The sequence below is a fragment of the Triticum aestivum genome, chromosome 6B, assembly GCF_018294505.1.
Source record: "Triticum aestivum cultivar Chinese Spring chromosome 6B, IWGSC CS RefSeq v2.1, whole genome shotgun sequence".
NCBI lineage: Eukaryota > Viridiplantae > Streptophyta > Magnoliopsida > Poales > Poaceae > Triticum > Triticum aestivum.
In genome coordinates this window covers 431,537,745-431,555,139 of record NC_057810.1, presented here as the reverse complement: position 1 = coordinate 431,555,139, position 17,395 = coordinate 431,537,745, and the positions used below count along the sequence as shown (strand labels likewise).

The window sequence follows — 17,395 nt, the reverse complement described above, 5'->3', positions numbered from 1 at the left end:
ACGGTTCAGCGAGATCACATGGTGGAGGATATGTTTACCTGGCCATGCGATGCGTCGGGGGGTTATACGGCTCGCTCGACCTACATCAGGCTATGCCAGGGGCTGCAGCGTGTACCGTACGACCGATGCATATGGAGGAGCTGGGCACTGCTCAAGTGCATGATCCACATGTGGTTGACGGTGCAACACTGAATTTGGACCTCAGATAGGAGAGCGAGACATGGGTTGCAGGAGGATCCATCACCTTGTTATACTTGCCTTCAGGAGGAAGGCAACGCGGAGCATATCCACATCCAACGTGTTTATGCGAGAGACACATGGAACCGTTGCCTCACGAACCTTAACGTAAATGTGAGAAGACCGGACATGAATGACACGCTTCTTGAGTGGTGGCTCCAGGCGAGGGAAAGCTTCCAAGGTCCCAACAAAAGAGGGTTCGACACCCTAGTCACGGCAGTCTCCTGGGAGTTGTGGAAGCAGCGCAACGCAAGAGTGTTCAGTCGCACAGATCAACAAATGTCAGTGGCGCAACTCCACGGATACATTCTTGCGGAGATCAAGACTTGGAAGGAAGCGGGTGTGGGTGTTGGAGGTCTCCATAGATTTGTAGGAGAGTAGGCTTTTGTTTTATTTAGGTGTTGGTGGAGTTGTGCCCTTGTGGGGATGTTCGCATCCTACACAAGTTTTTGTAATTATTTCTCTCTTCTATAAAAGTAAGGTATGCCATTGGCATACTCTCGAAAAAAAGAAGAGATTTTTTTACTTGATTCCTGTAGTACTGCAGGTTGATTTCAGCAAACCACAGGGGCTTTTTTGCAAAAAAAGAGTGACGAACGACCATAAACCCAACTTGCTTTATTATTAGGTAAAGACAAGTAGAACCCTCAGGTATCATTGGAACATATTTTTTCTAGGGAAAGGCTTCTCCTTGACCGACAAAATGTTAACGCGCGTCGGTCGCTCGTTCGATCAACCTTTAATAATGCGGCGCGCAACAATTCCCCACCACACACACGCTTTTGCAACGCGTGCCGTGTTGCAAGATAGCCGAGCATAACAAGGGCTATTTTGCACACCAACTAGGTCGAGGGAGAGCGGCAGTATCTGGATTGTGCAACGACGATGATGCAGATGCAGGTCCTGGCAGTGAGGACAATGCAATAGTGTTGTCAACATTGCACAACTTGGGTCCCGCGCAACATGGGTCATCTTGCAAACCTACCAAGCGTTTGTAATGTGAGCGCGACATGGATCATATTACAAACCTATTGAGCCCAACATGGGCCATGTTGTAAACCTACCGAGCGTTGCGGTGCGAGAGCAACATGGGTTATGTTGTAAACCTACCGAGCACAACAAGGGACATGTTAGTGAGCAATGCGAGTGCAAAATGTATCATATTGCAAACCTATCAAACGCAACATGGGTCATGTTGCAAATGTCGCATCGCAGTCAACATGGGTCATGTTACAAACATGCTGAGCGCAAGATGGGTCACGTTGCAAACCGCTTGTTGTAGTTGAATTGACTGACATGGGTAGATTGGCGGTTGTCGCACGTAGGATCCAACTGCTCTGGAGACAGCCGATTCTATCCGCACGCCAGGAGGCCAATCTGATCCGCTCGTCAACCGGCCAATCTGATCTGCCTTTCTACAAAGCCTCGTCAGCCTTGTTGCAAGCTAGGATGGAAAGTTGTGGTCTGGTACAACTGCCATTGCTAGAGGGGACTCACGTCGCTACGAAGCCCCGTCCGGGTTGCCGCAAGCTGGGACAAAATGCTGCAAGCGGGGACCTACGCCGCTGCAAAATGTTTGATTCACTACCACCAGATGGGTATGAGAATGCTGCAAGTCTAGGCGGCACCACTGCAAACCGGGACGAGATGCTACAAGGCTGGGCTCCACCGTCGCAAGCCAAGACGGATGCTGCTAATTGGCGCCATTGCTAGAAAGTCAGTCCGTGCTTCAAAGTCGAATCGCCGGCTGCCGCAAAAGCCATAGCTCTTCTACGTGTCTGGCGACTGCAGCTCACACAATTCTTACACTTGCATTTTTAAATATTACAATGATGGATGATTTTTCATGGAGTCACGGAACAAATGTTGCAACAATCAGCAGGTCGATTCGTCTTTGTTGTGCTTCGCTTTGTCCGTTCAATGGATGTGCCTTCTGCGCTTATTCATGGCAGGCAGGGTCAGTACAAGAGGCGAACACAATAGTATACTAGTCAAAGAGACGTGTAAGTGGTGTTGGGGTCACCCACGTGAGAAAGATCGGTAGCACTACGGATCACCTCACCGGGGCGATGCAAATCTTCAGCATCGGACTACGCCACGCGCTGTCACCAAGATCAGCTGCTTGACACGGATGGGCTGTGATCGGACGGTGGCCGACCCGGCTGATCCTGGAGTGGGATCGGCCGGATGACGACCCTGTTTGGATACTCTAACTCAATTAGAGATTAGAGTTAGATTCTAACCCTAAACTAACCCTGAACTAACTCTAAGTAAAGAGGTGTTTGGATGGCAGGGTTAGATAGAGCGCGGATACGGCGAGGCACCTTCACGGGCGGTGCGAGAGGGAGGGAGGGAGAGGACGAGAAGCTTCGAGGAAGTGAGGAGTGATCTGCTACGGGGAAAGCGAGAAAAAAAAAATGTTTTTTAGTGGTCCCGAGAAGAACTAACGCAAATAAGCACCTCTTGGATGGGTTAGTTTTTTTGAATGAGTTAGATGCATCTAACCCAAACTAACCCTCCTGTTTGGATGTTTTTGGGTTAGTTGAGTCCAAACTAACCCAAACTAAGTCTCGTTAAAAAAAAAGGGTTTCAGGCTCCATCCCCTCCGGCGGCTCGTCCCGGCCAGCCGCGCACCGTCTCATCTCTCCACGCCCCATCGCGCCCAGCTATTTCTGTGTCGCTCCTCTACTACTCTCATGCCGAGCAAGCCAAGCAGCGCCATGGCCGCGGCCGCGGCCGCGGCCTCTCCGGAGGGTGGCGGCGGAGTCGCACGCCTGGAAGCCCTGGCCATGGACAAGGTGGCGGAGGCGGCCGACGCAGTCGCCATAGCGTCGAGCGCCGGCGAGGTGGTCCGCGCGATCCACGCCGTTGCTGTCCTCCTCTTCCCCATGGACTCCGCCACTGTCTCTGGTGAGGCTCTGAATCCTAGCCCCACTCACCCCCACCCTCATCTCTCCTTCGCGTCCTTGGAGGTCTCTGACGCGCTCTCCTCTGTGTGCGCTCTCCTGCAGGCACCTTGGACGAGCCCATCAAAAGCCAGGTGAGAATTGAAGCCTTATTTCCATGCATTCGATCATAACAATGAGGTTTTCATGCCTAGAATGCTCCAGGAGTCTATTGCAAGTCAAAATACAAACTGGAGTAATTGCAAGTCCCGTTTCTGCACAGTCCAGATTCTCCAGGAGGCTAGAATGATTATCTCAAATATACATCTAGATTTTTTTTCCCATACGCCTCCCAAACTGGGAGCCGGGTTCCATTATATGCATAACGGAACAGAAGTTCATACAAAAAATAACCAAGGAGGAAAAACTAGAAAGGGAAAAGGACCAAAAAGGATCTGAGGATGCAAAGCAGCAAGTAACTTGGCAACACAAAGGGTCGCTGACCAAAACAACAGGGGGATAAGCTGCTGCTAGTGGGAGCAGGAAATACCTAAAACCATCAACCATCCCAAAGCACAGAATCTGGAGAGCACCATAATCAGTAATACTTATTACAAATACTCGGTAGTTTTCGCAGGATGACAAGCAGCAACCACTACTAGGAACCCAGATGGCAAGCAGCCAGTCAACTCTCCATCATATCATCAGTAATCACTTATATACAATCTAGATTGGGCTTTAGAGAAATTACTCTGGGAAGAATTGCCCCCTAACTATACTACAGTTATTCATAAGCTCTTTAATAAATAAGCATAAACAAACCTTGGAACATGAATTTATTAAAAAAAAAACACAAGTTGGAACATGAATGGTCACATGAAAGGCCAGCAGATTGCAATACATGGGAGCACTGAGGTCCTAGTTTTAGGTCGTATATGTTTAGCAATCTTGTTCTTTCTATCTGTTGTCGATATAGTTTGGGTCGTGCAGGTCTTTGGTGTGTATAATTTTCATTAAAGTATAGTAATCCACTTTAAATCATACAGTCTTTGGTAATGCACTCGTCACAGAAGACCAAGTTGTACACTGAGAGATACAAAATTGGAGTTCTAGCCCTTTTGGCCATGATAGAGCAGGGATGATGCATCTATTTTCTCTGTTTTCAGATTATCAGTGTTCTGAGCCTCAGCCATGATGAAAGGGAGTCTTGGAGGCGTGCTTTTTATCATGGTCCAGCATTTCCTACTATGTCTAAGATATTACTTGGCAGTAAGTGCACTTGCCAAACTTCTCACTCAGCGCATGTATAATATTGCTGGGGTATTTGATCACCATCTGCACATAAGTATTCATTACACATACACCATTAACATGATCTGGGAACGGCAATGCCGTACAATCATTCTTCTGTTGCATCAGTCCTTAATCTCATGGATTTATGCAGTCCTTGTATTGAATAGGGGTTTCTGTATATTTTGCTCCCATGAACAATTAGAGTGTTAGTACACTTAGTTCATTTACTAAGCTTGTTGCATTTTGCTAATCCCAGGCATATGGTTTTTGTTTACAATTCCACTTCCATGCTTTGGTTGGCCAGATATTGCTTTGAAGTGGCTACGGCAGATTCACAACACTGCAAGGAAGGAAGTCTACGATTCCTTTTTTGTCAGAGGACCTCCTACTGAAGTGATTCAGGCTCTTGTTCCAGCTTTATCTCAAAATGAAAACTCTAAGGAGGATCATAACATTTTTTGTTTGAACATTGAAAGGTGTTATTCTTAAGCAACCCTCTACTTAGGCTATGCCATCACACTTGAGTCTTTGTGTCAGTTCAACTTTTTTGATCTGGAATCAATTAAGCCTTTTGTTTCTTAGGCAATTGAGTAATTGACAACCTCCAAAACTTATATTTTAGCACACACAAATCTTGTATGACAGTTCAACACTTGAACTATGCAAGTCTTAACTAGTATCATGGCCTCCCCTGATAGTTTTTTGTTCACTGCATGCTATACTTGAGCCACGTGGTGCCAAACAGTTCAGCACGTGAATTTTTGTGCAGATTCTAGCACGTACTGGACATAGATTATTTGGACTTGCGAGATGAAAAATATTCTGTTAGATTTTTTCATCAGAAGCATGTTATATAGATTGGTTAATTTTGCTACCAATAATTGGAAAAACAATGGTCGAAGATGTGTGTTGGAGACTATTGATGTCCAGAATTGACAAATAAAAAAGAAAGGAGGAAGTAGTTGATACAATCTTATAACATATTTAGTTAGCCTTTCCTAAATTGTTGGTGAAAGCTATTGAATGATTTAGTGGAATTAACGAATATGTGGAAAGGGCGGTCGCAATGAACATCTGGCATGGAAGCAACATAGCATTATGAGGAGCAATTGATTTGCGCAATTCAACGATTTGTTCCTATGGTATTTCTTATCAATTTAAGCAAAGAAAATAATTAAAAGTAGAAACCGTGGCCACTCCAAATCTCTTTGACTACCCATGTAGACGTTTACTCCATTGGCCCATACTCTGATGCATTACCACTAGTTACTTTTCCTTTGTTATTAATAATTTTATATTCTTTCGTTCACTGTAGGCTATTAGTTTTATGCTTGCTTGAGAATAAGGGGGTGGGCCAGATTGTTGCAGAGTTTATGTTTTTCAATAAGCATAATGATGGTGTTCTCAACCCAGATAGAACAATTTTCATTTCAAGGGTTGCACAACTACTTGCATCTGTTCCAGATAAAGCAAGAATGGGAGCCTCATCTGCGCTTACATCATCGTATCCTTTTTCTGTACAGTATATCTTCCAGCCCAAATTACTCGGAATACATCTTTGTGCCCTGTTGTGGTGTGAGTAGGCTGCGGTTTAAACAGTGGATTTGGTAGGGAGAGGGTGAAGGTTGCTCACTTAGTTATTTTCCCTATTATTTGGACAATATTTATCACATGGAATTTTAAGTCCTTAACATAAAGCAAGGTCATTCTTCAAGAGTGTTGTCAGCCAACTTCTTGTTCGAGCGGAAGAAGCAGCTATTGAGTCGTCTGCTAACAAAGATGCTAATGAACAGGATACGCTAAGTTCTGTGTTGCTCTTTGTGGGTGAAGTGTTATCCCGTGTTAGCCGTCGTGGATCTACTGGTAAGTTTTAATATCTCAGAATGCAAGTTTATATGTGCTGTTGACTTGCTTTTTCTGAACTATTGATTTACGAATGACAAAATCAATTAAACAAACTGTGTGCCAGATTCTACTTGGTGCACTGTTGATATCCTGCTGTAGTTATGTTTGGTAGGATACAATAATTGCAGTACATTCAACACTTTATGCTTCAGTTTGGCATGTTGGTTTTCCTTTTGTATGATCTGCTACTATGGCTTGGGTGACGTAGCAGCTTCCTTGCCCCTTTGTAATCCTTTAGGTATGGATATGATTGTTAGAACCTGGTGTTGTGCTGTGTGTAGTTATCATATTGTATAGGGGCTTCTTTGCTTATTTCCCTACATGTATATGTGCTGGCCTGTTGGCCCCGATGATATACAAGCTCATTTCATAACATGGTATCAGAGCTAGGGTTAGGTTTCCCAGCCGCTGCCGCTGCTCCTCTCTCCATCGAGCCTCTCCCCTCTTCTTCCATGCAGATCTGCTGCTGGTAGCCGCCGCCGCCTGCCGTTCCAGGCCGCTGCCGCCGCCGTCCTCCCCGGCCGGCGCCGCCGCCAGCCTCCTGCCTCTTCATCCACAGCTGCTGCTGTTGCTGCTCTTCAACTGAGCTGCTGCTGCCATCAAGCTGTGCCCCCTGCTGCTGCTGTCTTCAACGAGCCGCCGCTGCTGCTCTTCTGGAATGGCCCCCCCCCCCCCACCTGTTATCTTCAACGGACAGAACTACAGGGACTGGGTGCAGCACATAAAGCTGCACATGAGGGGCCAGCTGGTCTGGGGTCACCTCTCTGGTGCTATGCCTTGTCCCCTGCTGCCCACTCCTCCGGCTGAGTTGGCCTTCCCGGTTGATGCCGATGTGCTAGATGCCTTTGAAGAAGCCAGTGAAGAGTATCAGAATCAACTCCACCTGTACAAGCAATGGACTAATGATGATGCTCGAGCCTCTTCTTTCTTGGTGAACAGCATGGATGTTGATCTCACCATGTATATGGTGGCCCTTACCACGGCATATCAGATGTGGGAGCACCTTATGTGCCGCTATGAGTCTACAGGGGATGCCATGTATCTCTCTGTTATTCGTCAAGAGCAACAGCTACAACAGGGAGATGCTACTGTGGATGACTTCTACAAGGAGATGTCGGTGGTGTGGCACCAATTGGACTCTCTGGGAGCCGATGTTTGTCGCAGATGTCACTGTTGTGTGCAGCAACAAGCTAAGCTGGAGGTTCGTCGCCTCTACGACTAAGGGTGTGTTTGGTAGGGTGTATGAAGGGTGCATGAGCCCAAGAGTTCCCTTCTTGACCCACTTTTTGGGTGTTTGGTGGAGTGTATGAAAGGTGCATGAGTCCACACTAGCTTAGCACAAATACACTAGAAGCATGCATGAAGAGGGGTGTTGAGTTGAGCATGCATGAAGAGGGAACAACTGTGCTGAGACGAGAACGCAACCAAACACACCCTAACTCACTCGCCTCCGACCGGAGTTCGATCAGAGTCATGCTCAGTTATTGGCACGCCATCCTCGGCTCTCTACTCTGGAGGCCCTTGCTGAGGTGTGATCTGAGGAGCTGCGTCTACGGAGCACGGGCTTGTTGCCATCCTCTTCAGCAGTCCTGGTTGCCCACGTTCCACCACCGTTGCGTCGTGTGTCCTCTTCTACACCGGTGGCAGCAGACTCCACTAGTGCTTTCTGCAACTACTGCAAGCAGGATGGTCACATATCATGGAGTACATCAAGAGGAGGAGGCATGGTCGCCATGGTGGTCGTCCTCAAAAGGACTCAGGAGGCTCCTCAAATTCTCGTGAGGCCCCCCTTGAAAAGGTTCAGCATGAGATGCTCACCTTGCTGCGCTGCCTTGCTGCTTCTGTACCATCCTCAGGTTCTGCTGGTTCTGCTGGTCAGACGTCTGGTCCAGCACCACACTCTTTGTCAGGTACATCTTTGCCCTGGATTCTTGATTCCGGGGCCTCCTTCCACATGACACCACACATAGATCACCTTTGTGCTGTCACGTCTGTGCCTTCTCCACTTAAGGTTCAGACTGCACACTCCACTAGTGCTTTCTGCAACTACTGCAAGCAGGATGGTCACGTGATCATGGAGTACATCAAGAGGAGGAGGCATGGTTGCCATGGTGGTCGTCCTCAAAAGGACTCAGGAGGCTCCTCAAATTCTCGTGAGCCCCCCCTTGAAAAGGTTCAGCAGGAGATGCTCACCTTGCTGCGCTGCCTTGCTGCTTCTGCACCATCCTCAGGTTCTGCTGGTTCTGCTGGTCAGACGTCTGGTCCAGCACCACACTCTTCGTCAGGTACATCTTTGCCCTGGATTCTTGATTCCGGGGCCTCCTTCCACATGACACCACACATAGATCACCTTTGTGCTGTCACCTCTGTGCCTTCTCCACTTACCATTCAGACTGCAGACCTCTTCCTGTTGCCGCAAGAGGGACTCTTTCCACGTCTTCTTTTCATGTCCCTGTCGTTTCTCATGTTCCTAAACTGACTATGCAACTTCTATCTGCTGGTCAACTTACTGACTTGGGTTGTCGTGTTATTCTGGATTTTGACTCTTGTTGTGTTCAGGACCGTCGTACGAGGACTCTGGTTGGGATCGGTCCTTGGCGCCATGACTCCCAGCGCCTTTGGGAGCTCGATTGGCTGCGCCTTCCTTCTTCCACTGCGTCCTCTAGCCAGTCAGACATCACCACCCCTTTTGCTTCAGCTGTCACCTCCACCACATCCTTCACTCAGTGGCATCATTGACTGGGTCACATTTCTGGCTCCCGCTTGTCTTCTTTGGTTAGGAGTGGTGTTCTAGGGTCTGTCTCTGGTGATAGTTCCCTAAATTGTATGGGTTGTAAGCTTGGCAAGCAGATACAACTCCCCTATCCCTCTAGTATTTCTGTTTCTCAACGACCTTTTGAATTTGTTCACTCTGATGTATGGGGTCCTGCCCCCTTTGTTTCGAAAGGGGGTCACATATATTATATAATTTTCATTGATGATTTTTCTCCCCACACTTGGATCTACTTTATGTCATCTTGTAGCCAAGTGCTTCAAATTTACAAGTCTTTTGCTACCATGGTTCACACTCAGTATGATTTCTCTGTTCGAGTTTTTCGTGCTGATTCGGCTGGCGAGTAATATTCTTGTCCTGGCGCCCATGCTCAAAATGCGGTGGTTGAACAAACATCGTCACATCGGGCCTTCTTTTATCTTCTGCTGCCCCCCCCCCCCCCCCACGCGCGCACTTTTGGGCTGAGGCTGTCTCTACCGCTGTTTACCTCATTAATATTCAGCCTTCTGTTGCTCTTCAGGGGGTGATGGTCCAGCTGATTATAGTGGTCTACGCCTGTTTTGTTCTTCTCCACCCTCATGAACGCACCAAATTGACTGCTCAATCCGTTGAATGTGTTTTCCATGGCTACAGCTTGGAGCACAAGGGTTACCGTTGCTGGGACCCTATTGCTAGGAGACTGAGAATCTCCAAAGATGTCACTTTTGATGAGCCTCGCTTCTTCTATCCTCGTCATTCTTCTACTGCCACCACCGAGTCATTAGTCGAGTCTCTCTCTTTTTTGACTCTACCTGATTCCCCGCCTTCACTGTCACCTGTTAGGTCCACTCCTAGCCCTTCACCTGTGTCTGCTCATGAGCTTCCGCTTACACAGGATGAGGTTTCTGTTCCTAACTCTCCTACCCGTCGTGCTCCACACCCTTCTCCCTCTGATGCGCCACCTTCCACTTCCACTCTCTCTCCGTTTCCTTTTGTCTACTCCTGTCGTGCTCAGCACCCTTCTCCCTCGAATGCACCCACTTCCATTTCCACTCCTTCCCTGTTGGGTCCCGTTCCTTCAGAACCACCTACCCCCTGCTCCTCGGTATAATCTGCGTGATCGCCACACTCTCCAGCCTCCTGCGTACTATGTAGCTGCTGCTACCACTATTGTTGAGCCGTCTACATATCGTGAGGCGGCTGCTCATTCTGAATGGCAGCATGCTATGGCAGAGATCCATGCTCTTGAGCACACATGCACTTGGGACCTTCTACCCCTGCCTACAGGCGTTAAACCCATCACTTGCAAATGGGTCTATAAGGTTAAGATACATTCAGACGGTTCCCTCGTGCGTTACAAAGCTCGTCTTGTTGTGCGTGGCTTCCAGCAGGAGTATGGTCGTGACTATGATGAGACTTTTGCTCCTGTTGCTCACATGACCACTTTTCGCACTCTTTTGGCTGTTGCTGCTGCTTGGCAGCGGTCCATCTCTCAATTACTCCCTCCGTTCCTAAATATTTGTCTTTCTACAGATTTCAACAAGTGACTACATACGGAGCAAAATGAGTGAATCTACACTCTAAAATATGTCTATATACATCCGTATGTGGTAGTCCATTTGAAACTCTAAAAAGACAAATATTTAGGAACGGAGGGAGTAGATGTCAAGAATGCCTTCTTGAATGGTGAGCTGCGGGAAGTGGTCTATATGCAGCCTATACTGTCTCTGATGGTGATGGTACTGCCTGTCGCCTTCGGCGCGCTCTTTATGGGCTGGAACAAGCTCCTCGTACCTGGTTTGAGCGTTTCTCCTTCGTCATCACAGGGACCGGTTTCTCTGCTAGTGCTCATGATCCTGCTCTGTTTGTTCACACTTCTCCTCGCGCTCTCACCCTTTTACCACTATGTTGATGACATGATTATCAGAGGGGATGACCACCAATTCATTGATTTTGTGAAGAAACATCTACATGAGCAATTCTTGATGACTGATTTGGGTTCTCTTCGCTACTTTCTTGGACTTGAGATCACTTCTTCCCCTGAGGGCATTTATCTCTCTCAAGCGAAGTACATCCAAGATCTTCTCACTCGTGCCTGCCTCACTGATCAGCGTACGGTTGACACTCCTATGGAGCTTGGTCTCCATCTTTGTCCCAGTGGAGGTGAACCCCTTGCAGATCCCACACGCTACTGCTATCTTGTTGGGAGCCTTGTCTATTTAGGCATCACTCGTCCTGACATTTCTTATGCCGTGCACATTCTGAGTCATTTTGTCTCTGCTCCCACTCAACTTCACTACAGTCATCTTCTTCGGGTTCTTCGTTACCTTCGTGGTATTGTGACTCGTCGCTTATTCTTCCCTCGCTCCAGCTCTCTTCAGCTTCAGGCCTACTGTGATGCGACTTGGGCCAGCGATCCCACCGATCGCCGCTCTCTCTCTGCCTATTGTGTTTTTCTTGGCTCCTCTCTGATTGCCCGGAAGACCAAGAAGCACACTGCTGTGTCTCGCTCCAGTGCTGAGTCTGAGCTGCGAGCTATGTCATTCGTGACTGCAGAGATTACTTGACTACGGTGGCTTCTTCAGGATTTTGGTGTTACCACTGCTGCACCAATCCCTTTGCTCTCCGACAGCACTGGGGCGCTCAGCATTGCCTGTGATCCTGTTAAGCATGAGCTCACCAAGCACATCGGTATTGATGCCTCCTACATGTGTTTTCAGGTGCAAGAGAGGATTGTGGCCCTTCAGTATGTGCCCTCGGAGCTTCAGCTTGCTGATTTTCTCACGAAAGCTCAGACACGGTCACAACACAACTTTTTCCTGTCCAAACTCAGTGTCCAAGATCCCCCTTGAGTTTGAGGGGGGGGGGGGGGGGGTAGAACAGAGTGTTGTGCTATGTGTAGTTACCATGTTGTATAGGGGCTTCTTTGCTTATTTCCCTATATGTACATGTGCTGGCCTGTTGGCCCCGATGATATACAAGCTCATTTCATAACAATGATAACCAGCACATCAATCATTTGGCTGCTTCATGTATTTGGAACTAATCTGCAGTTCATACTTGAGTGTTGTTTCCGCTCTGTTGTCCGCACTCGCCACCTCTGCAAATTTGACTAGATTTGGGCAATGAGTGGGATCTCTTGATAGCTAGCATAGCAAGTACCTGGTCCATAACAATTTTTAGCTCATACGATTTGTATTCTCTGTTTAGGCATCAAATTATTTCTTTCATTCTTTGTATGCCTGATAAGATGCATTGGTCTTTTCAGCCATTTTAGTTGCTGAATTGATCCCTATGATCCGTAATCACTTACAAAGATGTGTAGCACCAGACCGTAAGACGATAATTCCTGACATGATCAAGCATGTTCCTCAGTCTCGGTTTTGGTTCAATGTGATTGAAGCATTGAAAGATCAGCACTCTATTGAAAGATTGACTGAAGAGATGTTGCGCCAACTTGCATCACACCATTTAAATGATGAAGAAGTGTACTGGATTTTGTGGACTCTGTTTAATCAGAGTATCATGCATATTGCTGTTATGAGGTCAGATAATACCTATGCCCACTTTAATTCTGCTATAACATTGTATGTGATTGTTATTGCTTAGCTACTTCCTTATTTCACTGTGTATTTGGCACGCTACATTACTCTGCGCAGGAAACTTATACATGAAAAGGCTTCCTTGGACAGGATTTAGTTCAAAATATTCAATTTGACAACTATGCAAAACAGTATTTGTCATTGTATGGCTCCCTTTTTCTTTCTGGAAGAGCGCATGTTGATTACTACTACTAACTCTGTTCCAAAATACTTGAAGTTTTATGTTTGTCCTAAGTCAAACATTTATAAGTTTGACCAAGTCTATAGAAAAATATACCAATATCTACAACATCATATTAGTCTCACCATAATACTCTGATATATGCTATATATTAGTTTCATCATATATTTTCATACTATATATACTATGATATGGTGTAGATATTAACATATTTTTCAATTGAGTTGGTCAAACATAAAGATGTTTTACTTAGGACAAACCTGAAACTTAAGTATTTTGGATCGGAGGAATACATGTTAATCTGCCTGCTCTCTGTTCATTAAATCTTTGGCTGTGTTCTGTGTGTCTTAGTTATTAATGGATAGCGATTATTTTGTGTTGGCATATTATGCATGCCATCATTGTAATATAGTTCTTTGTTGCCATGTTCAGAAATATCCAATAAGCTTGTCCCTTTTCTGTTTGATGACGGCCTTGACGGTCCTTCATGGAATAATGAATCTATAAGACATTGATACAGAAGACAGATATCTGGGCAAAAAAAACATGATGCATAAGCATAAAGTAGTACTTGCTCATGGACCTAATATTTTCTGGGATTGAAAAGCTAGATTTTGTTAATACAGTCATGTCTAAGGCTCTAAGCTCTTTTTTCCCCCTTAGCCAGCATGTTAGGTGATAAGGTAAAAAAATATATCATCCAGGCCCTTTTCGTGGACAATTTGCTGTTTCTATTTTACTATGAAGGACAAATGCATGGTTCCATGTACTCCCTCTGGTCCTTTTTACTCTGTGTATAATTCTAATCACAGATACCAAGGAGAGCCAATGAAGCAAAAGAACCGGGCAGTTTTACCCTGCAACTTGCATGGGCAGTTTTAATCTGCAACTTGTGTGATCTGGATGCGCGAGCCATTATAAGTGTAGCTGTTTTGATTGGCCGAAGTACCCGCATGCCTGATATGCATGGCTCTTGGCCGCTGCATGTACACGCGCCTTCCCTCTCCCGCATGCTCTGCTGTTGGAAACATGTGCGATTAATGTGGGGCACTTTAGCTGAGGCAGAAAAGGAGGGGTGTAGTTGGAAACAATCACTGAAAAACCGAAAAAACTTAGGCACAGAGTAAAATGGATCGGAGGGAGTATGTTCAACTATATTCAGTATGCGCTAACTAGCAATTTATTAAATTGCTTCTTTCTTATATGTTTTCTTTTCCACAATGCTTTCTTCAGGGCAATGTTTATTGACAAATTTTTGCTTTGGAAAACATTTCCATTATGCTGCCTGAGATGGATTCTTCATTATGCTGTCTTTGAATTCCCACCAAATTCATTCGCAGAAGCTCAAATGAGAAGGACATCAAACTTCCTGGTTACACTGCAAAGTTTAGTTACTGTTTGGTCCAAGAAAGAGTTTGTTCAGTCATATTCAGTGGAGCAACAAGCTTGTATCCTTCGATGCACTTAAAACTATATTGTTCATTTATCAACGCAAGTTATCATTTGGCATTGTTCTCCTTAATCAGTATGTAGATATCACTGCAGCAATAGGGTTATGTTTGGAGAACATGTCAAAAGAAGAATTAGAAATGAATAGAGATGTATTAAATTGTATTCTTCAAGGAGTAAGCTGTAAGTACTTCTCTCCCCTTGTGTTTGTTTACCAGGATACGGAAAGCACAATCATAATATCTACTCACCGAATATTGTTTTAACTATAGGTAGGTTAGAGAGCCCAATTGATTTAGTCCGGAGGATGGCAAGTGCTGTTGCATTGACATTTTCTGAAGTCGTTGATCCAAAAAATCCTCTTTACCTTGATGATGACTGTTCTGAGAATGTTGACTGGGAGTTTGGGGTTCTCTCTCCAAAGGAGATCACAGCTCCTTCACATGATGTAGAATTTGGAAGCAAATCTAAACCATGTCCACGTAAGAACATGAAATATGCTGGTGACAAAAAGGGGAAGACTATCAAGCATGATATTTCAGTTAACAGAGTAAAAATCATAGAGATCAAGTCAAAACTAGATTCTGATGAAATGTCTGGCGCTGCTATAAATTTTGAGGAACATTATGACGAGGAAAGCATTAACATTGATGCTTCCAGTGATACATCCCTGGAGCCGTATGATCTGTCAGATGATGACATTGATTTGCAGAAGAATTTCACACATCTAAGTGATCTTGCAGCTGCACTGCGAAAACCTGATGATCTAGATGGTGTAAGTTTCCATTTAGTGTTTTGAGTACCTTCCAGACAAAACTACTGCATGATCCTGACCTTTCTTTCTTTTGTCTTCACAAGGTTGAAAGCGCTCTTAGTTGTACCTTCCAGACAAAACTACTGCATGATCCTGACCTTTCTTTCTTTTGTCTTCACAAGGTTGAAAGCGCTCTTAGTTCTGCCGAAAAGCTTGTGAGAGCATCACCTGATGAGCTGCGCCACTGCTCGGGTGATCTTGTTCAAGCACTGGTACATGTTCGTTGTTCTGATGTCGCGATGGAAGGCGAGGAAGATTCTGCTGAAGAAAAGCGACAGAAGGCATTAGTCGCATTGCTGGTAACCAGCCCATTTGAATCATTAGATGTTCTTACCAAATTGCTATATTCATCGAGTGTGGATATAAGTCAGCGTATTTTAGTTATTGATGTTATGACTGAGGCAGCACAGGAGCTTGCTGAAACTAAAATTGTAGAGAGTGAACAGCGGCATGGGAACTTGATATCCGATACTTCTCCGTCTTGGCTGGTTCCTAGGGACAGCGGACCTGTTGGGGCAAGCCCTTGGAGAGAGGTATCAGAAACAGGATCACTTCTGAAAAATTGGTCACACCGGTATGAAAGAGAAGTTCCATCTAGACCAGGCCAGGTTAAATCAGGAAAATCTCGCAAATGGGGTCTTGGGAAAGCAAAAGATTCGCAGGTGGAGCGGTCAAAAAACAGATTTCCTTTGTATGCTGCTGCATTTATGCTCCCGGTTATGGAAGGATATGACAAGAGAAGACATGGGGTGGACTTGCTCAATCGGGATTTTGTTGTCCTAGGTAAATTGATATACATGCTTGGTATCTGTATGAAGTGCATGGCAATGCATCCGGAAGCATCAGCCATTGCCCCAGCTCTTCTGGATATGATAAGAGCCAGGTATTCCGTGTCAGGATAAACATTTCATACGTTAGGGACCTTATTTGGTAACCAAATGGTGTAATTTGACATGAAATTTTATTCTACAGGGAGGTCTCGCAACATGCCGAAGCATATGTGCGAAGGTCTGTGTTGTTTGCAGCTTCTTGTGTATTGATAGCCTTGCACCCGTCATATGTTGCATCAGTTCTTATAGAAGGCAACCAGGACATTTCTACTGGTTTAGAATGGATACGTACATGGGCCTTGCGCATTGCTGATGCTGATCCTGATAAAGAGTGCACATCGGTGAGTACCACAATCATTTTTATTTTTTGGTCATAAATATCAGCTCTCAATACCTATTGTACGCCTTCTATACAGCATGAGGAGTTAATATGAAATAGTTGATCGTCAGTGGGTAGGATGTATGGTTTTATCGTCACTAAAATTCACAGTTCTTAGTTGCTAAGTAGCTAACCATCTTTTATGTTCATTGGGCGACTGTTCTCTCAGTGATTTGTAAAGAGAAACGAATTACTAAGATGTTGGATATGCAGTCTCTCTATCCACTTTTTACTAAATATCTATGCCCTACGTTTGTTTCCTAGATGGCCATGAACTGCCTGCGGCTCCATTCAGAGATGGTGCTCCAGACATCCCGCGCCCTGGAATCTGCGGAACATTCCAAGGCCGGCACCAGGGCACTACCTTCTAAGCTCGATAACATTATAATACCATTTGCAAACATGATGTGATCTGATGTAGTCTTGAAGTTGTAAACGGTATTTTCTTTCTCATTTGTGTTACTGTACTATCGATTCTTCTTAGTTGTGCTATAGAATTGCTTTAGTGTATACTCCCTCCGTTCCAAATTACTCGTCGTGGTTTTAGTTCAAATTTGAACTAAAACCACGACGAGTAATTTGGAACGGAGGGAGTACTTTTTCTAGAATAATGATTTAGTGTATACTGCAGTAGCTAATTCAGCTACTAATTGTTTTAGTGTAATTGTTGTCCTATTGCTCCGGGCTGAGGCCCATGTGTGGATTTATACAAGTTAAAAGGACGTTAGGGCCGCCTGCCTCGTTGCCCTGTCCTCGCCCGACATCCTCCTTCACGGCCTTGCCGCGCTTGTCGCGGTGGCGACGCAGGTTCGTCCTTGACGTGACACCCGATTTGGATGCCACGGTTGCGTTGGGGGGACGCTGGCTGCGCTTTCATGTGGTGGAGAGGCGGCAAGGGCTGATCCCACTTCACATGGTAGTGCGCCATTGAGGGCGGCTCCTACATGAGGGCTGGCGGGGGCGAGGGTGGCATCGGATCACGGTTGCGGAGCGGCCACTCCGTCAAGGACTCGATCTGCTGCATGAACGCATCGTTCCTGATTGTCGCGGAGGCATGGTTGCTGCGGG

At 45.8% G+C, this 17,395-nt stretch overlaps 1 protein-coding gene across 2 annotated transcripts; it reads left to right on the top strand.

The window, feature by feature from the left end:
- Nucleotides 1–2,817: 2,817 nt before the first annotated feature.
- On the top strand, nucleotides 2,818–16,810 carry LOC123137358 (telomere length regulation protein TEL2 homolog). Of its 2 annotated transcripts, none has more exons than XM_044557077.1 (13): nucleotides 2,818–3,147; nucleotides 3,249–3,277; nucleotides 4,289–4,391; nucleotides 4,672–4,891; nucleotides 5,731–5,919; nucleotides 6,118–6,278; nucleotides 12,341–12,617; nucleotides 14,089–14,303; nucleotides 14,389–14,487; nucleotides 14,577–15,079; nucleotides 15,241–16,001; nucleotides 16,091–16,289; nucleotides 16,592–16,810. In XM_044557077.1, exons 1-13 carry the CDS (start codon nucleotides 2,934–2,936, stop codon nucleotides 16,736–16,738), a joined length of 3,117 nt encoding a protein of 1,038 aa, XP_044413012.1. In that variant the 5' UTR covers nucleotides 2,818–2,933; the 3' UTR covers nucleotides 16,739–16,810. The 2 variants fall into 2 exon arrangements, with proteins under 2 accessions (XP_044413012.1, XP_044413013.1); XM_044557078.1 differs by having other exon boundaries at nucleotides 2,819–3,147; nucleotides 4,720–4,891.
- Nucleotides 16,811–17,395: the final 585 nt, after the last annotated feature.

Bases quoted from the DNA above. Each gene is read 5' to 3' on its own strand.
- LOC123137358 (XM_044557077.1), top strand. From the start codon at position 2,934: ATGCCGAGCAAGCCAAGCAGCGCCATGGCCGCGGCCGCGGCCGCGGCC. The intron at 4,892-5,730 runs GTGTTATTCTTA...CGTTCACTGTAG, and splicing joins TTTTGTTTGAACATTGAAAG to GCTATTAGTTTTATGCTTGC. The intron at 16,002-16,090 runs GTATTCCGTGTC...TTTATTCTACAG, and splicing joins CTGGATATGATAAGAGCCAG to GGAGGTCTCGCAACATGCCG.